The sequence below is a fragment of the Musa acuminata genome, chromosome BXJ2-7, assembly GCF_036884655.1.
Source record: "Musa acuminata AAA Group cultivar baxijiao chromosome BXJ2-7, Cavendish_Baxijiao_AAA, whole genome shotgun sequence".
NCBI classification, from domain to species: domain Eukaryota; kingdom Viridiplantae; phylum Streptophyta; class Magnoliopsida; order Zingiberales; family Musaceae; genus Musa; species Musa acuminata.
This window is the reverse complement of record NC_088344.1, coordinates 1,739,910-1,761,207: the sequence shown is the minus strand read 5'-3', so window position 1 is coordinate 1,761,207 and position 21,298 is coordinate 1,739,910. Positions and strand designations below refer to the sequence as shown.

Genomic DNA, 21,298 nt, shown 5'->3' with positions numbered 1-21,298 from the left:
TCTATTCTATCATTATTGTAAGGAATATTTTAGGGTTTGAGTGTTTCCTATTTCTAGGGTTCGAAAACTATAAAGGCAACTAATATTATTTGCCATAGAGCTTCAATATTTTCTTTAAAGTATGTTTAGGGATTGATTGTTTTCTTTAAAAATATTGGTTAGGAAATGTAAACTTTTGATTTATTATTATATAGCTAGGGTTCTATAGGGTTGTTTATTATTCAGTGTTATGAGAAGTTATTATTTTACTATCAATATTTTGAGTATTTATTAAAAAAATAAAATCTTTATCCAAAACAATATGATGTTTTCTCAAAACTCAAAATCGCACAAGGATGGGTCCAATTAACCTGAAAAGTTTACAAAAGACTTCAATTGGATCCAAATAGACATATGTTAGTGGTTTTTTATTTAAAACTTTTTTTAAAATATTTTTATATATTATTTAGCTTATAAACTACGTGTCATTTTCTATTTTTGGTCATTTTATTTCTTATTTTCACATAAATTTCATAGATCCATATAAATATGATGGATCCATATAAATGTTGGAACCTTAACACTTATTCTTTTTTTTTACCACCATGTAATGATTTAATTCTTTTTTTTTTCTAACCAACCTACACCATGATTCTCGAAGGTAATACGATATGATTATATTTTCATTGTATCCAATATTATTTGCTTCTCATATAAAATATTTTATTATTATAAATTTATTGTACGTTGTATAATAATCTTCATAAAAGGAATATAAATTACTCAATGACAATTATAACATGAGAATATAAAATTCCTAAAATATCAAAATGTCAATATTAATAATTTTTGTCTCTAAATCTATTATAATTATTTCAAAGAATATTTGCACTTATAATTCAGAGGAAAAACACAATAGTATTAACCTTTGTTCTTCACCTTGATAAGTTGATTTTAAAGTTATTTCATGATAAAGGTAGACTCGTTCAGTAACCCTTCTTTTAATCATTTCAATCATAAGTCATGAACATCCATTATAATGAATTCATTATTTTTGATATATTTGTGGTGAACATTGTATAATGACATCTAGGGATATACGAGGAAGCTCATTTCTCCTTCTCAATTTCAAATATTCATATAAAATTTTCTATACGATTTCTTCTCGACTTTTACCTGCATTCAATAAACTTGTGTATAATAGGGGATCTAGTAATAACCTAAAACAGCTTGGCAGTCTCTCTATCTAGCACATTGTTTACAAGATTTGTAGATAGATGAATCATACAATAACCATGATATATTGCTGAAAAGAACTCCTCCATAGTTAAAAAAAAAAAAAAAAAGATTTTGATCACTAATAATAATCAAAATTTCACGTCCTATAATATATATTCTTAATTGATGCAAGAATTATTCCCATGAATCCCTACACTCAATTTATGTTAGCAAATATAATTAAAAATAATTTATTATAATCATCAATAGATGTAGCCGTTATGAAAGAATGAAAGAACCGCAAGATAAATGTGTTGCATGGATATAAAAAACATGTCGCATATATAATCTAAAACTTGTAAGACAATCTTCGAAAGTCAAAAATATTTTTTGAAAATATTTTTTTTAATGAAAGTCATTTAGACATGAATCTCAAATTCATACAGTTTTTAACTCCATTAGAAATGAAATTATATAAATATATGATTGGTTGAAATTACCATGAACCTCATTAAGTGCAATATTCTGTATAAGATAAGTCTTCTTATATGAAACAACTCTAAATCTTCTTTAAATATCAACAATAATCATCTTTGGAGTATAATCAATAATTGATGAATTACAATTATTCTCATTAAGAAACATAATAATTTGAAACCTATCAGTTCCACCATGAACTATTATCATCTGTTGACAATTGGAAACTTTACATTTTACTTTTATCTTATAACTTCTAGTTACACTATGTTTAATCTCAATTTTTTTGAAATGACAGTTTTTTAATAATTTTTTAAATTCAACCCTATTTCAAAACAGTTGTACAAAAATGTTATTTTGATTACAAAATAATATATATATATCAAAATAATAATAAAATAACTTTAATATCATTAAAATATCATTCCTTACCAACAAATAGATCATTGTATGAACACTCATCATCTTCAATGAAAGGAACTAACACTTTTCAACATTATTTGAATTAAAAATTTTATTTTTTGGAATCAATAAATTAATATAACAATAAATTAATTGTAGTATGACATAAATATTTTTTTTAAAGCAATCAATATGTTTACATGGCTTTTTTTTATCTTCTTGATTAAGAAGAAAGGAAAAAGACAGAATAACGCGATGGACAAGAAGAACAACAACCGATGCGAGGAAATAAAGAGAAGGAAAAGAAAAAAAAAGGGGTCAAAAAGAAAAATGATAAAAAAAACGTTTTGTGCTTCTTTATCAAGATCAACACTCATAATATGATAATAACTCATCGTATACTGTACCAATTTCTTTATAGATCTTCTTAACAGAGTTAAAATGTTAAACCATCTCAACCCGAATCGATCAATAAAGTCTTCCTATTTTGGATAGAAAAACAATAATTAGTTGTCCTATAGGGTAAATGGACAAATAGATTATCAAGATGTGCACTTTTAGCAATTTTCATAATAAAAACGTTCTACAGAAAAAAAAAGAATACAATGTTCAAAAAAATTTTAAAAAACCACGCTATGTATAATAATATTTTTTTAAAGAGCGGAATGGCCTTTGTAATTATGTTTAAAAAGGAAACTATAGATCTTATAACTTACGTTTATGCATAAACTTTTGGATACCATAAATCGGAACATAGAGATCCTTATAAATTCATAATACCATCACGAGGTCGAAACTACGAAACATAGCTGATACCCAATCACATATCTCACAAAATAAGATACTGTGCACAATCGTATGCAGGATACTATGCACAAGTAGTCAAAATAAGATCCTAACCTGCTCGACACAATGGTTCAGCACTACCGATGCTTGCATTGCACATTTCCCATGATCAGCTTCCTTGAAAGTTTCATAATCTCCAAAACAAAAAAAAACAAAAAGTCGCACATCATGCATCCATTTCGGACATAGATTATGTGAGATTTAATGATAGGACAATAACAGATCAATCAGAATGAACTGTGTAATTCTTGAAAATCAATGATAGCCCTCTCACTCCCTGTACTGAGAAAATACAAGAGATCAACGACAAACAACAAAGGATGTGCTCTGATAAGAAAAATACTTGTACAGACTTATGGGTCAGTCATGTAAGCATTCCTTTTTTCTAAGAAGAAAATAAAAAAAGGAGGGGCGGGGTCGTAAAACTTGCCCACGAAAGTTTCTTCAAGTTTGGTTGTCACAAATTATAGCTTCCTTGAGCGAGTTCAGAATACCACGATTTCCATGCTTCCATGTAATGAGTAAAAAGCTCATTCAGTGCTGCAACAGGTATATTTAAATGTTTGCTTTAGTGCAATGTCTAGATTATACAAATCACGTTTCATTTAAAATCATGTAAATCAGTTTGATGACTATAACATCAACCACCACTGCAGCACATTTTTGTCTGTTCATCATGCCTGGTAATTATGAGAATGACAAATTTAGAGATCAAAGGAAAGGAGATTAGACATTACTAGCTAGTTAACAGCGACATTTAACAAAGAAAATGAATAGACATATGACATCATTGGATATAGTAATGCCCATTCCTGAAGGCCTCGTCATTTTTCCACAGCCTTACTAGAGATTTTGAAGTTGTATAAAGTAGCCACGCACATTTAGCTCCTCCCTATTTGGATGTTGATTATTTAACTGGTTGAAAAGATTGATGGACTGGCAATTTGCTTATTATAAACAGCACTTAGAAATCAGCGGTAGAAAAAATGTCCTAGTTTTTTTAATAAATTTTGTAAAATTTAACCCCTTTTTTTTTTTGTATGAAGGGGCAAACCCAAAATGTATTGGTTATATTCATGTGAATGTCTAAAATCAATGTAATACATATTAAAGAACATCCAATTTTCTTTTTAGATTTTCCTTTCAGCAATTTAAAAAATATTTTTAAACCCCATCAACTTTTCCAGAAAATAATATCATAATTCAGTATCATAAATAGACATTAATATTAAACAGAAACATTGATGATACATATCTAGAATGAAACATACATGACAATGCAAAATATGGTTTATCCTCTGAGAATGAAATCAGCATACTAAGGAGGACAGGAAATTTAATCCTACATTTTAGTCACATCTAATATTATCAAAGAATAAGAAACAGACTGCCTTTCCTTGATAAATGGTCACTAAAGCAGAGTGCGCCTAAATCAATAGGAAATGCACAGATAGTTTTTTTTTTATGCAAAATCAGATCTCTTTGTAGCTTCACCAGGCGAAGAAATCATGTATGACAAGCAGTTGTAACATTTACTTGGGAAAAGAAAAATATCCGATTAATGACAGTGAAAATCAACAACACAAACAAATTGAAGCATCAAAAGACTACCAAGCAATATATGCTTCAGCATGATTAAACGAGGAAAAAAATTGCAGATAGTTAAAGACATCAAGGTACATGGAGCAAACCTTGGTTGTGATATTGCGGACGCAAGGAACATGCCAAGCTCTCCCAATCTTGTGTACTTCTCTCACCTTTTCCCTCAACATCACCATCCATTTTTGTCATCCCAGCAGGGCAGAAGGGACCAAAAACATACCCGCTCTTCGTGATCAATTGCTTTTGTGCTGTCAAATTGCATTCCTTCAAGTCATCACTCCTCATTTGTGCCTTGCCAGGCTTCTTACTCACTGTACAACACAACCTAGATCTTTTCATATCTACATTAGTGATCTCATTTCCAAATGCTCTCTTATTCAACGGCTTTACAATTGGGGGAGGAGCAAATGTCCCACCAGTATCCGTCTTAGGCTTGCCTTCTGTTCCCAACCATCTGAAGGCTGGTTTCCTTGCTTCAACTTGTATCTGAAATCGTAAATTTAACCAAGGCAAAAAAGCAATAGATAAGAATGCTATTCTTCTATTCCATTTCTTAAAGATATGCATGCCAAAATGGTACCTTCTCGATTAAACTCATGGAGGACAACACATTTGCTATGTCATACAGACGTCGAACCTTTGCTGCATTGTAACCTAAGTAATTAAAAGTAAATCCAAAAAACGAAAGGTATATTTACACTGAAGAAAACAAGATCAAATGAGGTTGGCAGATACTTCTCATATTAGATAGGTCGCTGATATCACCGAGTAGTAGTCTTGCAGCTTCATCAAGTGAGATTGTGTCTACCTAATCAATGTTGCAATGCTAATCAGTTAAAATAATGGGATAAGACTATAAGTAAGCACCAATGTAAAGAACCTAAACCAAAGTGTAATGCAACAAGTGAAGGAGATTACGTCTGAGGTTAGGAAAAGCTTCACGAAGTTCCGGGTGAGCAGGCCCAAGGATTTCTCCTTCCTGTTGTCGGTAGCTGGTGAAGCAATAAACAAGGAATCATTAAGAAAGGAAAAAAAACAATTTCAATATCAGGAACAGAAGCGATTCTTGTACTTCACAAATCGCGGCTAGCAGAAGTACACAAGAAACAAGCAAGCAGTTCAAAGATGTATACCAGATCGGGCCTTGCAAATATGATTCCCTGAAGAAGAAGCATTATCCAGTTTGCTAAATTTCTCATCCCCGTCATCATGATTCTGGCCTTCACTGTCGTCATCTTCATCCTCAAGAACCTCCTTCCTCACACAATCAATCGAAACGAAAAAAATTAACCATCTCAGCACACGAGATGTCAGCTTTCAGTCATAACAAGAGACGTGCAAAATCAACACTAAGCCTACTTTTTCACATGGGCCATCAGAACCGGAGATTGCCCTCAGCGCCTCCTCCTGCTCCAGACAAAGGATATGAACAGAACAAAATATTTAGGGCAAGCCAAGGGCAAGAAAAGAAAGGGTAGCTTCAGGTGATAATCTTGAGGGCCGGACCTTGAGTTCCTTCAATGCCTTTGGGATCCCCGAAAACCCTATCCAAGAGTACTTATTCTTCGCCTTCCTTGCAAGAACCTATCCACGCACCAAAAATGATCCGCGTGAAATCCAAGCCCACACTTGTACAAAGAAAATAAGGCACCGAAGGACCAGATCTCACCCCGACGCTCTCCATAACGTTGACAATATCGTAGATCCGCCGCCTCTCGACGCCAAGCTGCCTTGCAGCGTAATCGAGTCCCACCAATTCGACGCCATCCCGATCGTACAAGCTCACGAAACTTCACCATTCGAACAGACGGAAACGAAATTAGAACTCAGGAGGGAGAAAGAAAAGGAGAGGAAAGTTGGATAAAAGAGTTGATACTTGGAACACAAGACACCCAAGGACTTCTGCTTCCGGCAGTAGCTGTGATGCTTCGACCCAGAATCCAAGAACCGAGAGGGAGAAGAAGACATCCCTTTGGTTTCTCTTCTTGATCGAGAATAAGACAGGAGGAAGAAGAGAGACAGAGACTGGAGCGCTTGGTTAGAAGAGGACCGTAGCTAGTGCGGCCGTTAAAAGGGCGCGGATTTGGCGATATGGGAGGGAATTGGTATTCTCTTCTTCGGCTCGCACGCCCGCCGCCCGTGGGGATTCAAAATTTGACATTGCCGCGCGCTCCCCAAAAATGTGTTGACGTAAATGCCCTCGAGTATGCGTGTTTTTGGGTCCATACGGTAAGGGTGATTCGGTCAATCAAAGTTGTTGATTAGGTGGATTGACGATGCCTCCCAGATATGGATGGAGGGATGCACGTGATCGACTTTAAGGCTTTAAAAATAAGATACTGACAAAATAATAACCCTTTTACGATTTAAATATAAATTAGAAACTAATATTTAAAAAAAAAATATAAATAATAAAACCAATGATATCGATATACCATACATATAACATCTGAGACACGTAGAAATACGTAACTAAAGCTTTAATATTGTGTTTCTGAAGGCTATCAGGTCACCCTAATGATTTCCTGCCATTGCTCCTCGTGTTTTAGCCGTCTAGTATATGTACTTTCCCCTCTCTATGGTTCATCTCCTCTAATCCATCACAATGATGATATACTTCATAAGTTCATGCTCTCTACCAATTTCCTTTTATTTCTTTTCCCTGGTGCAAGAACATAAACAATCGTATGAAAACGTGGGCATCACATGGTAAAAAAGAAACAAACTCTTGTTTCTTAGCAATCTTCACTGACATAATGTCCTCTTTGACCTATCAGCGCAAACAATGGCAAAAAAAAAGAAACAAAGCAATAGATATCGACTGCAACATCTAATTTGTGAAACTTTCTGAAGTCATTTATTCATTCTTATTAAACAGAAACCAGAAACAAGCCAGTGATATCAGCATCTGACTAACTTGATTACAATTAAGATCCTGAGCGATAATAACAGATGCAACAAGAACGAACTGTTGATTCTCAAAAACATTTATTCACCCTTTTCTTGAAAATAAGGGGAAACTATGAACGACAATCACATTTGTCCTCCAGAAAAAGCCTCTTTAAGGAGTTTCTACAATACCTAAGCCTGGGCTCCAAGTTCCAGAAGTAGGGTGTGATTAACATTGTTAGATCCTGGACCAATAAACTGAATAGGACCTGCATAGTAGTTGAATGGACATTTAGTTCTACACAATAATTTGCACTCTGCACACAACAGAATTGACATAGAAGGGAGAGATGATACCAGGGCTAATGTATCTGTTATTGAGAGCCCACTCATCTCGCATGGATGCAAACTTTCTAAATGGTGCACCTGAAGTGAATGGTTTCATGGGGATTAATATTAACTTCATCCAAAGGAAAATTAACCAAAATACAGTGTACAATGATCGAAGTAATTTCAATCACTTAATCAGTGAGAGAAGTACCTTCCAGCTCCACCATTGCCTTCTTGATCACTGGCTTGAACTTACCTGGAGGCACATTCGTGTTTCATGAGAAAACAAAAGCACACAAAGGAATCAAGCAACGGCAAAATAATGTTCTGGAAGGAACCTTCCAGTATAACTTGTCCATGTCACAGCTAAAACATCCAAAGTGCTTATTGGCTGCCCCTAAATGATTCAAGTAAAACAAGAAAATGCAACTTTATCATGTTAAACTTTTGGTGGTTATTTCATGTTAAGTGATCGCTGGTGTAACTTATCATTTTTTTTTTCCTGCTGTTGTTGTACGTTGTTCAGTCCATAAATGTTCATAAATAGACCATATATCATTTGAATAAAACACCCACTATTGGTGATCACCAAAAAATGATTACTGAGATTTATTGGTGACCATTGCCAATTACCTGTAGGCCAATTGTAGCCAATGAACAACTTTCAATCAATGCTGTCAATTCAACAAAATCCATGCTGTTTCATGATGAGATAAAATTGATAGACAGGCTGGCAAGTAGTTAAATTAGAAGTACAACCACGAACAAAGACATCAAAAGGCCAAAGATCTCAAAATCAGCAGCATTATGATAGGGTATATACACATCCTAAGGTAAAAGGTCAAAAAGTATAAAAATTATTGATGCCTTATGTCTATTATTTATCAAATTGCTTATGAAATAAGTGTCATGAGTTAAGTGGACAGGTGTGCTTATTGCATTTAGTTAACAGGATAACATCTTTCGAAACTTCTAAAAAGAAGTTACAACATTGCTATGAGCAAGTTCACAATTTCGTGTACTGTAATGGAGGTTCGGATGGGTACCATACCGAGTTTCAATAAAAAATCTAAAGAAGACTGAAAAAGTAAAAAAAATGCTCCCTATAGTATTTGTATCGTCCCATACCAAGCGGTATCAACTAGACAGTAACAATCCTGTATCAACTGTATCGGGTGGTACACCCAACTAAAAAAGACTGGAAAAAAGGAAAAATGCCATGGTCTATCTCAGTGATTTCAATAGGCGCTCGGCTGAGGCGAGGCGAGGCCCGAGGGCCTAGCTTCATTTCCAGGCGGCGCGCTTCAAAGAGGCGCCACTTGGGCGCTCGCCCGAGCCTAGGCGCTGGGCATTTCCGGCGAGCGCCTGGGTTAAACCAGGCGACCGAACCAACGTTTTAGGTCTGGTTCGGTCTCCTATGCTTTAGTTGGTTCAATCGAACCAACTAAAGCACCGATATCAGCTTTCCTCTCGCGACTTCCCAACCCTAACCCTGCTCATCACAGCCGCTGTCACTGTCGCCACTCCCGTTGCCGCTGCTCGCTACTACCGCTGTCGTTGCCGCTGCTTGCTGCTACCGCTGCCACTATCGTCACTCGTCGCTCCCACTCCCGTTGTCGCTGTCACTGCCACTATCACCGCTCGTCGCTCTTGCTCTCGCTCCCGCTGCCGCTACTCGCTGCTACCGCTGTCGCTGCCACTGTCGTCGCTCGCCGCTCCCGCTGCCGCTATCTCTTCTTACTGCTACCGCTACGACTGCCATTGTTGTCGCTCGCCTCTCCCGCTCCCGTTGCCGTTGCTCGCTGCTACCTCTTCTTCTCACATCGACTCGATAGTATACTGTTAACAGTATATTAATAGTATACCGTTAACTATATACTAATAACAATATTTTTTTATTTATTATATTAATAATATATTATTTTGATTTTAATACTGCTAATTTTTATTTATTTGAAATTATTGTTATTATTTTAAATTTTGAGATTTTATGTTAATGTGATATTGTGATTTTGTAATATTTTTTTAATTTAATATCATATTTTTATTTAAATAATTATATTTATTAATTATATTATATATTTTTATATTTTAGCGCCTCGCTTCACTCGGGCTAACGCCTCGGGTATTTTTGGACCTTAGCGCCTTTTGGCGCTAGGCGTTTTTTAAATCATTAGGACTCTATCTATCAATAACCTATCGAATCAGTAAATACCATCTGGTATTGCAAAGTTTGTTTATGAGACCACTCATACGTTAAGAATAAAGACAATTAAGAAATTGTTCAAAAGGCTAGTGTAATGGAGATGTCACATTGAGATAGAAAGTTGTTGAAGTGAGGTAAGTCTGCTTAACAATAAGAAGAGGAAATTTAGTTTACGGAGTCCGGACAATGACTATCATGATGGCTAGCCAATTAGGATGCCTTCTGTAAGAGTTCAAAAACCAAAAAAAGGCTATCTGCTTCTACATTGTCAATACTGTATGTTGAAAAATGAGAAGAAAGTATAATTGAGTATGTTTTAAGCAAGATTCGTAATATCGTACCGTACCGGTATTTTAACCTGGGCTCGGTACCGGTATGGTACGGTATACCGAGCGGTACACCCAGGTGTACCGAGCGGTATACTAAGGTGTGTCGAGTACTGTAGCACTGCTACAGTACTACAGTGCACTCAGATCGGTAACAGGCGGTCCGCGTACCGGCAACCTGTCGGACCGGTACGTACCGCCCATACCGGGCGGTACAGTTCGGTACTACAGACCCTGGTTTTAAGTAAAGTTTCTTGTTTCCAATTTGGAACTTTACCCAACAAACAATCCAAACAGATCAAGAAAACTCGAAGAGCTAATATAACATTAGGGAGTCCGCATGGACAGCTACTGAGCTATCTAAGGAAGGCACAAAATGTAGGGAAAAGTTGCTTAACAAACAAGCTCAGTCTTAACATGAAACTTACAGATTTGTAATGGAAATCTAGAAGGGTAGACAATGAACCTATACTATGCATTCATGAGAGAATGAAAGAAGAATGATATACCATATCTCCTCTCGACATCCATTAATGAAGTCAATGCAGTCCCTCCAACAGTCCATTCATCAATGGGGGCATCTAAGTTGCCAACCTAGAAGTAGATAGACAAGAAATGAGTTACCAAAACCTAGAAAATGGACATTTGATTGTTTCTTTTTAACAAAAAAGCACATAAAAGTTGTTTAACCAGACGAATAAAATAAATTAGCTGAAGTTACTAAGCTAATTCTATCTCAAATTAGGTCCCATGATTATCCAAGAAGTCACCGGCTTCAAAGAAGCCACCAGGAACAACTCTCCCAGTGGCAAATTCCGTAAACTTGTTGGCAATTTGCAACAAGGAAAGGTATAATGCCATTAATTGGCCTACTAACATGAAGAATAGGGAATAGTGAGTTGGTAAAATAAGAAAAGTACACAAAACACTAACATTTCATATTTCTAACTAATAGGCAATTTCAAAGTGCCAAGATGATTAATCAGTCGACTGCAAATCAGTCAGATTTTCTCAAGATTTAGCCCACAAAAGCCTGGCATAGTCTGGCTCTTGATCTAAGTTGAAACGAATCCAACTAAACTAGGAGGACTGAAAGCCAGGGTGATGGGTTTAGTCATTGTTAGTTATGTCAGCTAGAACTAGATGATTTTAAAGGTAATAATAATATATGTATATGGTGTAAAAACAATAACATAACAAGATACTCGGCAACACTCCTTTCAGATAAACCATGTAAATAAATGAAGGCATCTTCCACAACATAATGTGACATTCTCCACAAACAGATTTGGGTCAAAATCTTAAACAGATTCTAGGTTGAATCAAATTCATCTGATTTGATAGGTTAGACAAGTTAGGATTTGATAGGAATCAAGTTCAAGATAGACCTTATTCAAAACATGTGTCAAGTAGATAAGCTGAATCAGATTCATTCTCGTGCTACCAGATGCACCTACAGACAACTTATTAGTTATTACGATGCCAACAGCAATAACTTGTGGAGACCAGAATGTCAGACATATAACTGTTCCAGAATAATTCTAATATGAGTGAAGTTTGGAAATCTCTACCCAACTTGACACACTATTTACAAGAAGAATTTGCAGGAAGAATTTTTTTTTCATATCGAGATAAGATCTACCATCAACATCTGATACAATTTTCATAACAACAAGAGCAATCATCTGAAATGACCAAGAATAGCATGATCTTGTCCTATCAAAAATAAATAAATAAATAAATAACTGAAAAGTGACTTGATTTTCACAATTCATTTTTTATGTTTCAGCATTTAAAGTTATGATTTTTTTCGATAATAATGACTCTTAAGCTCTTAGCATAATAGAATCCCAATAAATATTGACATACAAGGAAAACATTTACATACCCTTGCATCATTTTTCTAGAAATATACAAACTATGACTAAGAATATGGTTTAATTAAGTCAAAAACCAAGTCGTCGAAATTAAAAGAAGCAAACATCATGCTGATTATGCAAGGAGTGATAATTGGACGGAAGGCAACTTTATCAAATGATTGCTAAAAGATGTCCTCATAGGCAAGTGGACTAGATTTCTAAACAAATTACTAAGTAACCCATGCATCGCTATTCCTCCATCAATCATCCATAGAAAAAGTCCTAAATTAAAATAGCTAACAGAAGGCTCATGCTCATGTTGTAGAGTGATATGCTCCATAGTCCTGATTTCATGATTTCCATCATATACATCATAAACGTGCAGGCAAAACCAAATAGTGCACTAGCTTATCTGTTATCTTATCACAGAAGTGAGCCCTCAATCCTACCAATCCAAATCAAAACTATGCGCCTGACATTAAAATTTGAATTCATAGAAGATGATCTGCAATAATCAAACCACTGATACTAAGAACCAAAAAATCATGTGATTTGAGAATACCTATGCACATTCAACAAGCCAATAGAGCACTTGATCATGAAATTTTTGGTTTTCAAATAAAATCCAAAAGAATAATCTTTGATAAAAAATAATTTGTATCCTTAATCAAATCAAAGTACTTTCCAAGTTTCAGGAATTCTGGTGTGTGATACCTGGCACATTCAAACCAGTAGCCAAACAATGTATTGTACCAAGTGCATTTGGCCCATATCAACTCCGAGCTACAATTTTCAAGTCAGATTGAATGAAAGCAATCAATATTAGTTCCATTGTACAGGTTTACTTGACCCGATCTAGCTAATTAAATTTCCAAAAAAAACTCAATTTGTCAGCATTTCTGCTCTATTCATCAACTACTTGTCTGCTGAGTGGCAAATTTTGGTATCTTCTACTCATATCAAATTTCTTACATTTGCAGCTAATTAAACACAAGCCAGATAGATTCAAAAAGGGACCTTCTGGTTTAAAGTCATCTAAATGTATTAGCTGTAGTTATCTTTGATAGAGTTGATGTTCAATTTGACTTCTCCAAGTTTTATTTTCAGTTGGTTGGATTGAGGGCTCAATCCTACCAATAGGATACTAGCACAACTCTCGATATTAAAATGTAGATATGTATGCAAGTATGTATCAAGTGAATTCCTAGACAGTACTTCATAATGTCAGTGCATGAAGATGAATTATTAGAACAGAAAAAGAAAGAAAGTTCTCTGAAATAAGAATGAAAGCGAAGGTAACTGAGGATATGAGGCCTGTTTTCCCAGAATGTAATAAAGCTCCAGCAGCATAACCCAATGCATAGCAATAAGCGGCATCAAAATTTGTAGGCAAGCCACATCTTCCCTCATATCTGCAAACGTAGATCCCTAAATCAAAACTAGAGCAACATAAAATAACAAAACATCTGGCATTAATGTTAATTCACAATGTTATCAAAACAACCTCAAAATTTGTGAGTAAAATTTTGCTATTGAGTGGCATGAGGATTATCAACCCAACAATAAGAGAGGGTCAGCACACAAGGCTTCCACTCTGAAGAAAGTCCAATGTATTCCTTGCTTGCAAAGAGACTAAGCTGGTTATTCTAATCCACAACACTCAAGTTGCTGGAGCAACGTCACCATGATGCCCAGTAAGACAACATTTAACAATGCAGTAAACTTAAGTCCACCATTCAAATCAGACCAATTCAATAATTAATAAGGATACTCTTACCCAAAAAAGTGGGATTGTCCTTTGAACTGTCCAGCATATGTACCCTCAGACTTTCTCTTCTCCAATTCAGTTTCCACCATGGAGATAAGCATTTTCTCAGTTTCAATTTTGGCAACCTGACCACGTAATAGTAAAATGCCATGAAGAGGAAAAAAACTAACCCTTTTTTTTCTCATCAAAGATCAAGAAATAACTTAATATTGGTACTCTGCAGTTTGCCTTACCTGTACATTTCCATGTGGATCTCTTTCTAGCAACAGCTGCTCTTGGATTGCTTGGGGAAGGAATTCAAATAGCAGCTGAGACTGTTGTTGAAGTTTCTTTTTCCACAATCCCTCTTTGTCAACTACATCATGAGCTAGGATTTCATTTAATTCTGCAATAAGCTGCTGAACCTAAAAAATAAAAAGAGAACAATCATATCAACACTCCAGTTCATGATGATATATAAACAAATAAATGAATGCAAGGGAATACAAAATAAATCAATTTATGAATTATAAAATTTAAAACATCAAATCAAATTAAATAAAATTTGAATACCTCAGGAATGAAGTCAATTAATCCTTCTGGAATAAGTATGACACCATAATTGTAGCCAAGTTTTGCACGCTTACAGATTATGTCAGTAATGTAGTCTGTCACATTCTTGAGTGTTTGCTTCTTGGCAGCCACCTACAAGCAAAAGAGGGACCTTAGCAAATACAACAAAGCATACAACATTTTAAGTTATAAATGAAACATAGAATACTACATGCAACAATCAGAAATGCACTTTCTATATGCAACAATCAGAAGGAGTTTAAGGTATCATCGTTGTCAAAACCAAGTATTTATTATTGTCTCAACTCTCAAGTAGATAGTAGGCCTTTGTGTGCTGTTGACATACTAAGTTTCTCGATCTTAATCAATGTATGAAATATCTCTACTTTTGTAGGTCAACTTTTAAAGAGAGAAAAAAATACACCCAGGGACCAGTATGTCTGGTCAGTACGAGATGGCAAACCTTGGTTTATAGCATGGACAAGGCCTCAACAACTAGTTGGCTACTCAAATCAAGGAGGGTAAGACCCCAGTATAAACCTTTACCAAGCCTATACTGGGCAGTAAGCCCAATAGGAGTCCCATACTAAATGGTACAAGGCAAGTACAAGGGCCGCACTGGATGGTACAAGACCCATATAGAATGATATGCCTCATATCAGCTTGATCCATCTGGTTTACCTTAGCCCACTTACCGATAGACTGCCAGATTAGAAAATACCGTTAGTTACATACCATACCTGGCCATATTAAAACCATGGTTTCAAATAGAGGAAGCACAACAAATGAATGTCTTCTCTATCCAAAAGGTGACAAATCATATAACTAAGGAAATGGAATTTGCCAAACATTTGGCAGAGGAAAATCAATAACATAAGTTATTTTGTCAAATTACCCTTGAACATAACATCTAAAATCAAGGAAAGCACCTCTTCGCCAATGATAGCAATATTTGGGTGTGTTTGCAAAGCACACTCCAATGTAATGTGAGAAGCAGCACGCCCCATTAACCTTACAACTGCACAAACAGAAATCAAATCATTTAGCATAGGTATGAGAAATCAAGCAAGTGTAACTTGAAGATTAGCAAGGACAGTACAAACAAACTTTTGCAAATTGCACTGTTTAATGTGCCTATGCATCAAGCATTTTCTTCTATAAGGGGCTAACTAAAATCTTGTAGGTCAATCATACAAAGCAGAAATGCAAGGAAAAAAATGATAATGATAACATTTAAAAATTACAACCTCGAAGGACTAGGGTTATATTTGAGCAGGAACAATTTGAAATCAGTTGCTTATCAAAACTGACGGAAGAGACTGATCAAAATTGATAAAAGAAAAGACTGAAACTTCCATAGGGCTATTTCAAACTAGACCAGATCATGCAGATCAGTTACCATGCGAAGTTTCACTAACATCAACAGACATGGTTCCCAATTCCCATACCCTCACATACTTAACAAAAACCTTGATGAGACGGAAATTTGACAACACAAAAGGAGTGGACCGCATCATGAAGGGAATTTTGAGAGATCAGTGGGTACATAAAGCTCTTTTTTATCAGATGGGTGTAAAAAGAATTTCCTTACAATTAACCAATCTAGTATGTAGTAACTAGAAAATTAGCAACATATAATATCTAAATAACAAGTTGTAGAGCATAATTAGCTTACAGTGATAATATTTTCCAGTTGACCGTGCATCAGTCATGACATTTCCTATCATTTCAGAATATATCTGCAAAGCAAGTAAAAATCACTGAGAGAACTTTGCAAGGAAAAAAATAGATGGACATAGATTTGCCTAAGAATGAATATTTTATTCTTATTCACGTGGCAGCATGAGAGAATCTCCAGTGGCAGACTAAGAAGTTCAATTATTTTGCATCTTTGTTAAGTATGCATTCATATGTATGTAACCAGTAAAGTTAGCAAGTTGAACTGTGTTGATAACTGGTGAGGAAATATCATTTTACAGTTATCAGTGACAAAATTATTAGAAGATCTATTTAAATTTGTAAATAGCGTTGAAATTGCACCTAGGTTGACAATAATTTTCACTTCACTGGTGCAAATGTTCAACATGTAACCTGAAACATTATTCACCAACCTCAGATTCTCAATTCAGGTGTGGTTCTCCAATACATAAAGTAACAGTTCGCTCAACAAAAAAGAGAGGAGGCTTTTACATGTTTTACATGATAAAAGGCAAACAGAACAACCATGTGGTGTCGCACTGTCACTAAATATAAGCAGAAGCTACAAGCCTATAACAAAAGTTCCAATTATTGGTTCATCATAACATAAGAATCTTGCTTCCCTAAATAGGCACATACCACAGCACAAATGAAAAAGAAAATAAAAAAGAACAATGTTTGACCTTGCAAGCTGTGTCAAATCCAAAACTTGCTGGAACTTCCTTGCATTTCAAATCTCCATCGATTGTTTTTGGGCATCCAATAACCCGAGTTTTCATATTCTTTTGCCTAATCATTCCAGTGTTATACAAAGTGGACAAATTGGAGAGTAAAACAAACCATCAAGAACATCATAATGGTTGGAAGTTTGGAACATTATAATTTTATTAATTTGTTTCATTGTCCTACCTAAAATTTTCAGCAAGGAGACATGCATTCGTATTGGAGTCATCTCCACCGATAACAAGAAGTCCATCCAAATCGAGTTTCATAGCTGTCTCCTCCGCTTGCTTAAACTGATACATAAAAGCATGCAATGAAATGTCAAACACAGACATCACAGGTTACTCAAAGTTATTATAATGAGCACATATAATAAAAAAATGTAAAGAAAATGTAAAGAACTTGTCAAACTACATTTTTAGACAAATAAATTAAGGAAAACAACAAGAAGCACCTGTTCTGGGGTTTCAATCTTGTCCCTTCCACTGCAGATCATATCAAACCCACCCTATTCCAAACAAAATTTAAGATTATTAATATTGCTATAAAGTGGAGAACAGAATTTTTACTTACGAGATACATATGTTATACTAAAAGATAATTTCAGCATTCACAAAGACATGAAGGTAAGTGGAAACTGTGTGCATAACCACGAAGAATGCAAACTCATAAAGGAGTAATATGTTTCATGCCAAAATATGGCAACAATGTTGTTTATGCATATCAACAAGATTTTTAAATAGGTATCACATTTGTATCTTATTCGACTGGCACAAATTGACCAATCTGCTGTAATAAGATACTGCCTTCATACACCAATAAAAAAAATTCTATGATATTCTTTCATATGTGAATACCAGTTAGTACAATTTATGTTTTGGTATGTCAATACAGTACCAGACCAGCACAATATTACTGATATAATTGTCATGGAATTTTTTTAATATTATTACAAACATGATATCATAGAGCAAAAGTTCAATATGTATGGCAAACGGAAGTAGATTAGATCTCAAAATCCTAGTATCCTTATCCATATTTCCATATATTAATTTTCCTTCTCTAAAGGTAATCCATCTACTAAAATTACAGTCTTTAAATTGATTGCACCATCATGTTCTGACGCATGATCCTCTTGCACAAGGCATGTTTAGCTTTTATTCACAAAATTTTTCACTAGGAGGTTTAGATTTGTTTCTTAACTAGTTGAATTCTTGTATGGCATACCTCAAAATGAAAGTATCTAGTTAATTTCATGTTTCCTGGTATCATCATTGTTAAACACATGCAACAAGATATTTGACTAACACTTCATCCAGAACATATCCATTTAAACCCCTACATGTTACCAAAATTGTTCCCAATCTAATAGCTTCCAGTAGAAGTTGACCTGCCAATTACTATCGTCATCATAAAAACTGAGATTTAGCCACATATCAAAAAGTTGCAGCATAGAGATCTTTTTCTCCTTTCAAATGGGATTGTGCGGGGTGTGGAGAATAGATAATACATTCAAATTAAACCAAAAATTCTGGTTCCACTAGAATTCTAAGCCAGACAAAACCAAGTCACCATATACACAGAAAAGTAAGCCAATCCAGAAGATCAGGCTTTGCTCCTGTTTTGCACATGGTTCAGGTCAAATTAGCTAAGAGAAGCTCGAGAAATAGTCTAGCAATATCTGGAGTAAAAGTAATACTATGATAAACTTTAAACTATTTATTACTTATTAGAAAAAAATAAAAAGTAGTATATTAAATATACAACACATATATGTAGTACTTCTCGATTTAGTTTCATAAACTGTACTTTTCAATTCTTTTCTAATTGAACCATTTTTTCCCTAAGAATTAACAAAACAACACTGCCTAGCATTATTTTTAATTTATTATATTTGTTGGTTTCAACTGGACAATTAATACCCCTACTTCATTGGATGGGGGACATCAAAGGCTGCAAAATGCAATGAAATGAATCGACCTACTGATTTCACAATTGACAGTTAAGTTCATTATTTTAGAAAGCTCTTAGGGCGCACATAATTTTAGCTTTAGTTTTACTTATAAAATTACTTATAATCAAGAAAATTAAAGAAGAATTAAAAAAATACTTTACTTTTACTTCTTTTTGTCCCAGAAGTACTTGTTACGAGAAAGAAAGATATGTTCCATCTAAAAAATCTATAAGTCTTAGATTTCAAACGAAAAGCTAATTATGAACTTTACCAAAAATGAATTTATTTGCTTAAGAAGTTGTATGAGTCCTCAACATAATGCTAAGCAGATTGTTAGAGGGCAAACAAAGGGATCAAAATGACTCAAACTACAGAATTTGCTTTCATAAAACTGACACCACTACCAAGCAATAGGAGCAACAAATCAATATCTCAAAGCTAAGCTCAGCACTTGGTAAATTTAATCACACCAACATGCCAATTCTCCTATCATTAACTTGAGAAATTTTGAGGCCAGATAAATATTTGCTATTTCACCAAGACCATATTGTTATAAAAAAACTTCAATCTCTTGTTTTCAGGAAGCAGCCTTTGTCACTGATTATATAGTTAACCTTGTGCTTTTTGCATCAAATAAGGTGGGCCACGTACGAAGGCCAGCATCCTTCAGTTAGGAAAACACAACATCAGCCTCAACCAGATAAGCTAAGAAAAGATATTCCAAAATTAGCTATATTGCCTCAACAATGGAATAAGAAGAAACGCTAATAGTTGTCACGAGCTTTCAATTCTGTGATTTTTTTTTTCATTTCCGCTAATAGACCCTTGATAGCATCAGTCAAATATCACTGTCAATTTAACATGTAATATGTTGCAATCTGGAAACAATTATTAAGTTCATAGAAATATCCATATCGAGGTTCCCTCTTCAGTGAAAAGTATTTGGCAATACAAACATCAACGATGAATCAAATACCTGGTTTCTGTAAGGATAGATGAACTCTGGAGTCAGCTCCACATATTTGCACTTCATAATCCCTGCCGGACCTCCCTTGAAACCATACAAGGTGCTTCTCTTAGCGCGTTCCTGTAGGTAATCTAACACATTCCAAGAGGAAAATAAATAATAATTACAACAAACCAATTGAAGTAAACAAAACGAAATGAACAAACAAAGCAATTAGCGGCACCGGCAGAGTGGCTCACCGAAGACCCCAGAGATGACATTGTGTCCACCGGGAGCCTGGCCACCAGACAAGACGACGCCGATCTTCAAACCTTCGGGCAAATCCGCAGGAACCGAGCCCGTCGGCACCAACTTTGCCGATGGCTGACCGAACATATTAGGAAACAACTTGGCGATCTCATCTACAAAGCATCAACATCATCAAAGCATTATCAAGGGGAAGAACAACTTTTCTGTCCCGAATCTTAAAAACCCCTCCATCTATCTGCGAGATCTAAAGCGATCCCCCGCAATGGCCAGCGAGATCGAGTCGGGAGGGCGACCTGGGTTGCCGGCGGCGGAGCTCGGGGGGCCATCGAGGAGCTTGAACAGGCCCTTGAGAACGGAAGGGAGAGGGAGCGGGTGGTGGAGACGGTTGGTCTGCACTTCGCTGTAGACAGAAGCGAGGCGGCCGGGAGAGGGGCTCTTGCCGCCACCCTTGGGGAGGACAGAGTTCGCGTAGGCCATGGCGACAGAAAGGAACGAGCGAAACCGACTTTGACAACCGGAAGACAAACCAAGTGGCGACCCCTCGCTATTATTAATATTGTTATCTCGATCGTCTACCACGAAATAACACACCGGGCGTTCGAACGCATCGGTTCACGGCGAGAGACGTCAAGGGAGTCGGTGGTCGGGGTGGGTTTGATATCAGTGGGTGGGTGTACTGTGGGCGGTCGGGCGCGTGAGACATTTGGCATCACTACGATAACGAAGTCGAACCCTCCGTATTGATACGCAGGTAATAGCTTCTACTTGTATTACAATTCTTTCTTATGATTGTTTTTGTTGTTGCTGCCGTGGCCTCGGGGCCGATGCGGCTAGATTCAGGTTCGGTCGCGGCGGTGGGCCACCGTCTTCCTCCGTGAGGGTGGGGTCCCGTGCTTGGGCTTCGAGCGTCGGACACCTCGTCTTCGTACCTGCACACAGGTCGGGTCGGGATGTTTGACCCGACCCCTCCGATGATTAAGTTAGTGAATAATCGCTTGGGGTTTGTTCTCTAGGTTGCTCCCCCTGGCCTTCGGTAGGTAAGGGGTTTTTATAGCGAAGGGCTACCGCTATCCGGTGTGACCGTTTGCAGGGTCGTACCTTTGGCAACGTCTGTCAGTGGCGTTGGTGTGGCGTGTGGGGGCAACCCGGGTGTTAATGCGCTTCGGTTGGTGTTCCGATCAGTTGACCGAGTGCTGTTGGATCGATCGAGGCGCGAGGCATCCTTCAGGGTAATTGACATCAATCGGGTCGCG

General features: G+C 36.1%; 2 protein-coding genes across 4 annotated transcripts; both read right to left on the bottom strand.

Moving 5' to 3' along the window:
• Nucleotides 1–2,912: 2,912 nt before the first annotated feature.
• Nucleotides 2,913–6,571, bottom strand: LOC103990862 (E2F transcription factor-like E2FE). 3 transcript variants are annotated; one of them, XM_009410147.3, is made up of 11 exons: nucleotides 6,401–6,571; nucleotides 6,194–6,314; nucleotides 6,031–6,108; nucleotides 5,884–5,931; nucleotides 5,658–5,778; nucleotides 5,443–5,516; nucleotides 5,260–5,332; nucleotides 5,105–5,178; nucleotides 4,941–5,010; nucleotides 4,614–4,835; nucleotides 2,913–3,462 (listed from the first exon to the last, which is right to left on the bottom strand). In XM_009410147.3, the coding sequence occupies exons 1-11, from the start codon at nucleotides 6,490–6,492 to the stop codon at nucleotides 3,380–3,382; spliced, it is 1,056 nt and encodes a 351-aa protein (XP_009408422.2). In that variant the 5' UTR covers nucleotides 6,493–6,571; the 3' UTR covers nucleotides 2,913–3,379. The 3 variants fall into 3 exon arrangements, with proteins under 3 accessions (XP_009408422.2, XP_009408420.2, XP_009408421.2); XM_009410145.3 differs by having other exon boundaries at nucleotides 2,918–3,462; nucleotides 4,614–5,010; XM_009410146.3 differs by having other exon boundaries at nucleotides 2,918–3,462; nucleotides 4,614–5,010; nucleotides 5,105–5,166.
• Nucleotides 6,572–7,358: 787 nt separating this feature from the next.
• Nucleotides 7,359–20,767, bottom strand: LOC103990863 (pyrophosphate--fructose 6-phosphate 1-phosphotransferase subunit beta). Its single transcript, XM_009410148.3, has 16 exons — nucleotides 20,339–20,767; nucleotides 20,036–20,197; nucleotides 19,806–19,927; nucleotides 17,330–17,383; nucleotides 17,062–17,168; nucleotides 16,836–16,941; nucleotides 16,130–16,193; nucleotides 15,384–15,472; nucleotides 14,455–14,586; nucleotides 14,136–14,306; nucleotides 13,912–14,027; nucleotides 13,435–13,546; nucleotides 10,785–10,869; nucleotides 7,955–7,999; nucleotides 7,771–7,839; nucleotides 7,359–7,682 (listed from the first exon to the last, which is right to left on the bottom strand). The coding sequence occupies exons 1-16, from the start codon at nucleotides 20,520–20,522 to the stop codon at nucleotides 7,606–7,608; spliced, it is 1,695 nt and encodes a 564-aa protein (XP_009408423.2). The 5' UTR covers nucleotides 20,523–20,767; the 3' UTR covers nucleotides 7,359–7,605.
• Between the last annotated feature and the right edge of the window lie 531 nt (nucleotides 20,768–21,298).

Bases quoted from the DNA above. Each gene is read 5' to 3' on its own strand.
- LOC103990862 (XM_009410145.3), bottom strand. From the start codon at position 6,492: ATGTCTTCTTCTCCCTCTCGGTTCTTGGATTCTGGGTCGAAGCATCAC. The intron at 5,932-6,030 runs GTCCGGCCCTCA...TGTCTGGAGCAG, and splicing joins AGGCATTGAAGGAACTCAAG to GAGGAGGCGCTGAGGGCAAT. The intron at 5,011-5,104 runs GTACCATTTTGG...TTACGATTTCAG, and splicing joins CCATGAGTTTAATCGAGAAG to ATACAAGTTGAAGCAAGGAA.
- LOC103990863 (XM_009410148.3), bottom strand. From the start codon at position 20,522: ATGGCCTACGCGAACTCTGTCCTCCCCAAGGGTGGCGGCAAGAGCCCC. The intron at 15,473-16,129 runs GTAAGCTAATTA...CTGTTTGTGCAG, and splicing joins AACTGGAAAATATTATCACT to TTGTAAGGTTAATGGGGCGT. The intron at 8,000-10,784 runs GTATATCATTCT...ATGTGCCTCCAG, and splicing joins GGATGTCGAGAGGAGATATG to GTAAGTTCAAGCCAGTGATC.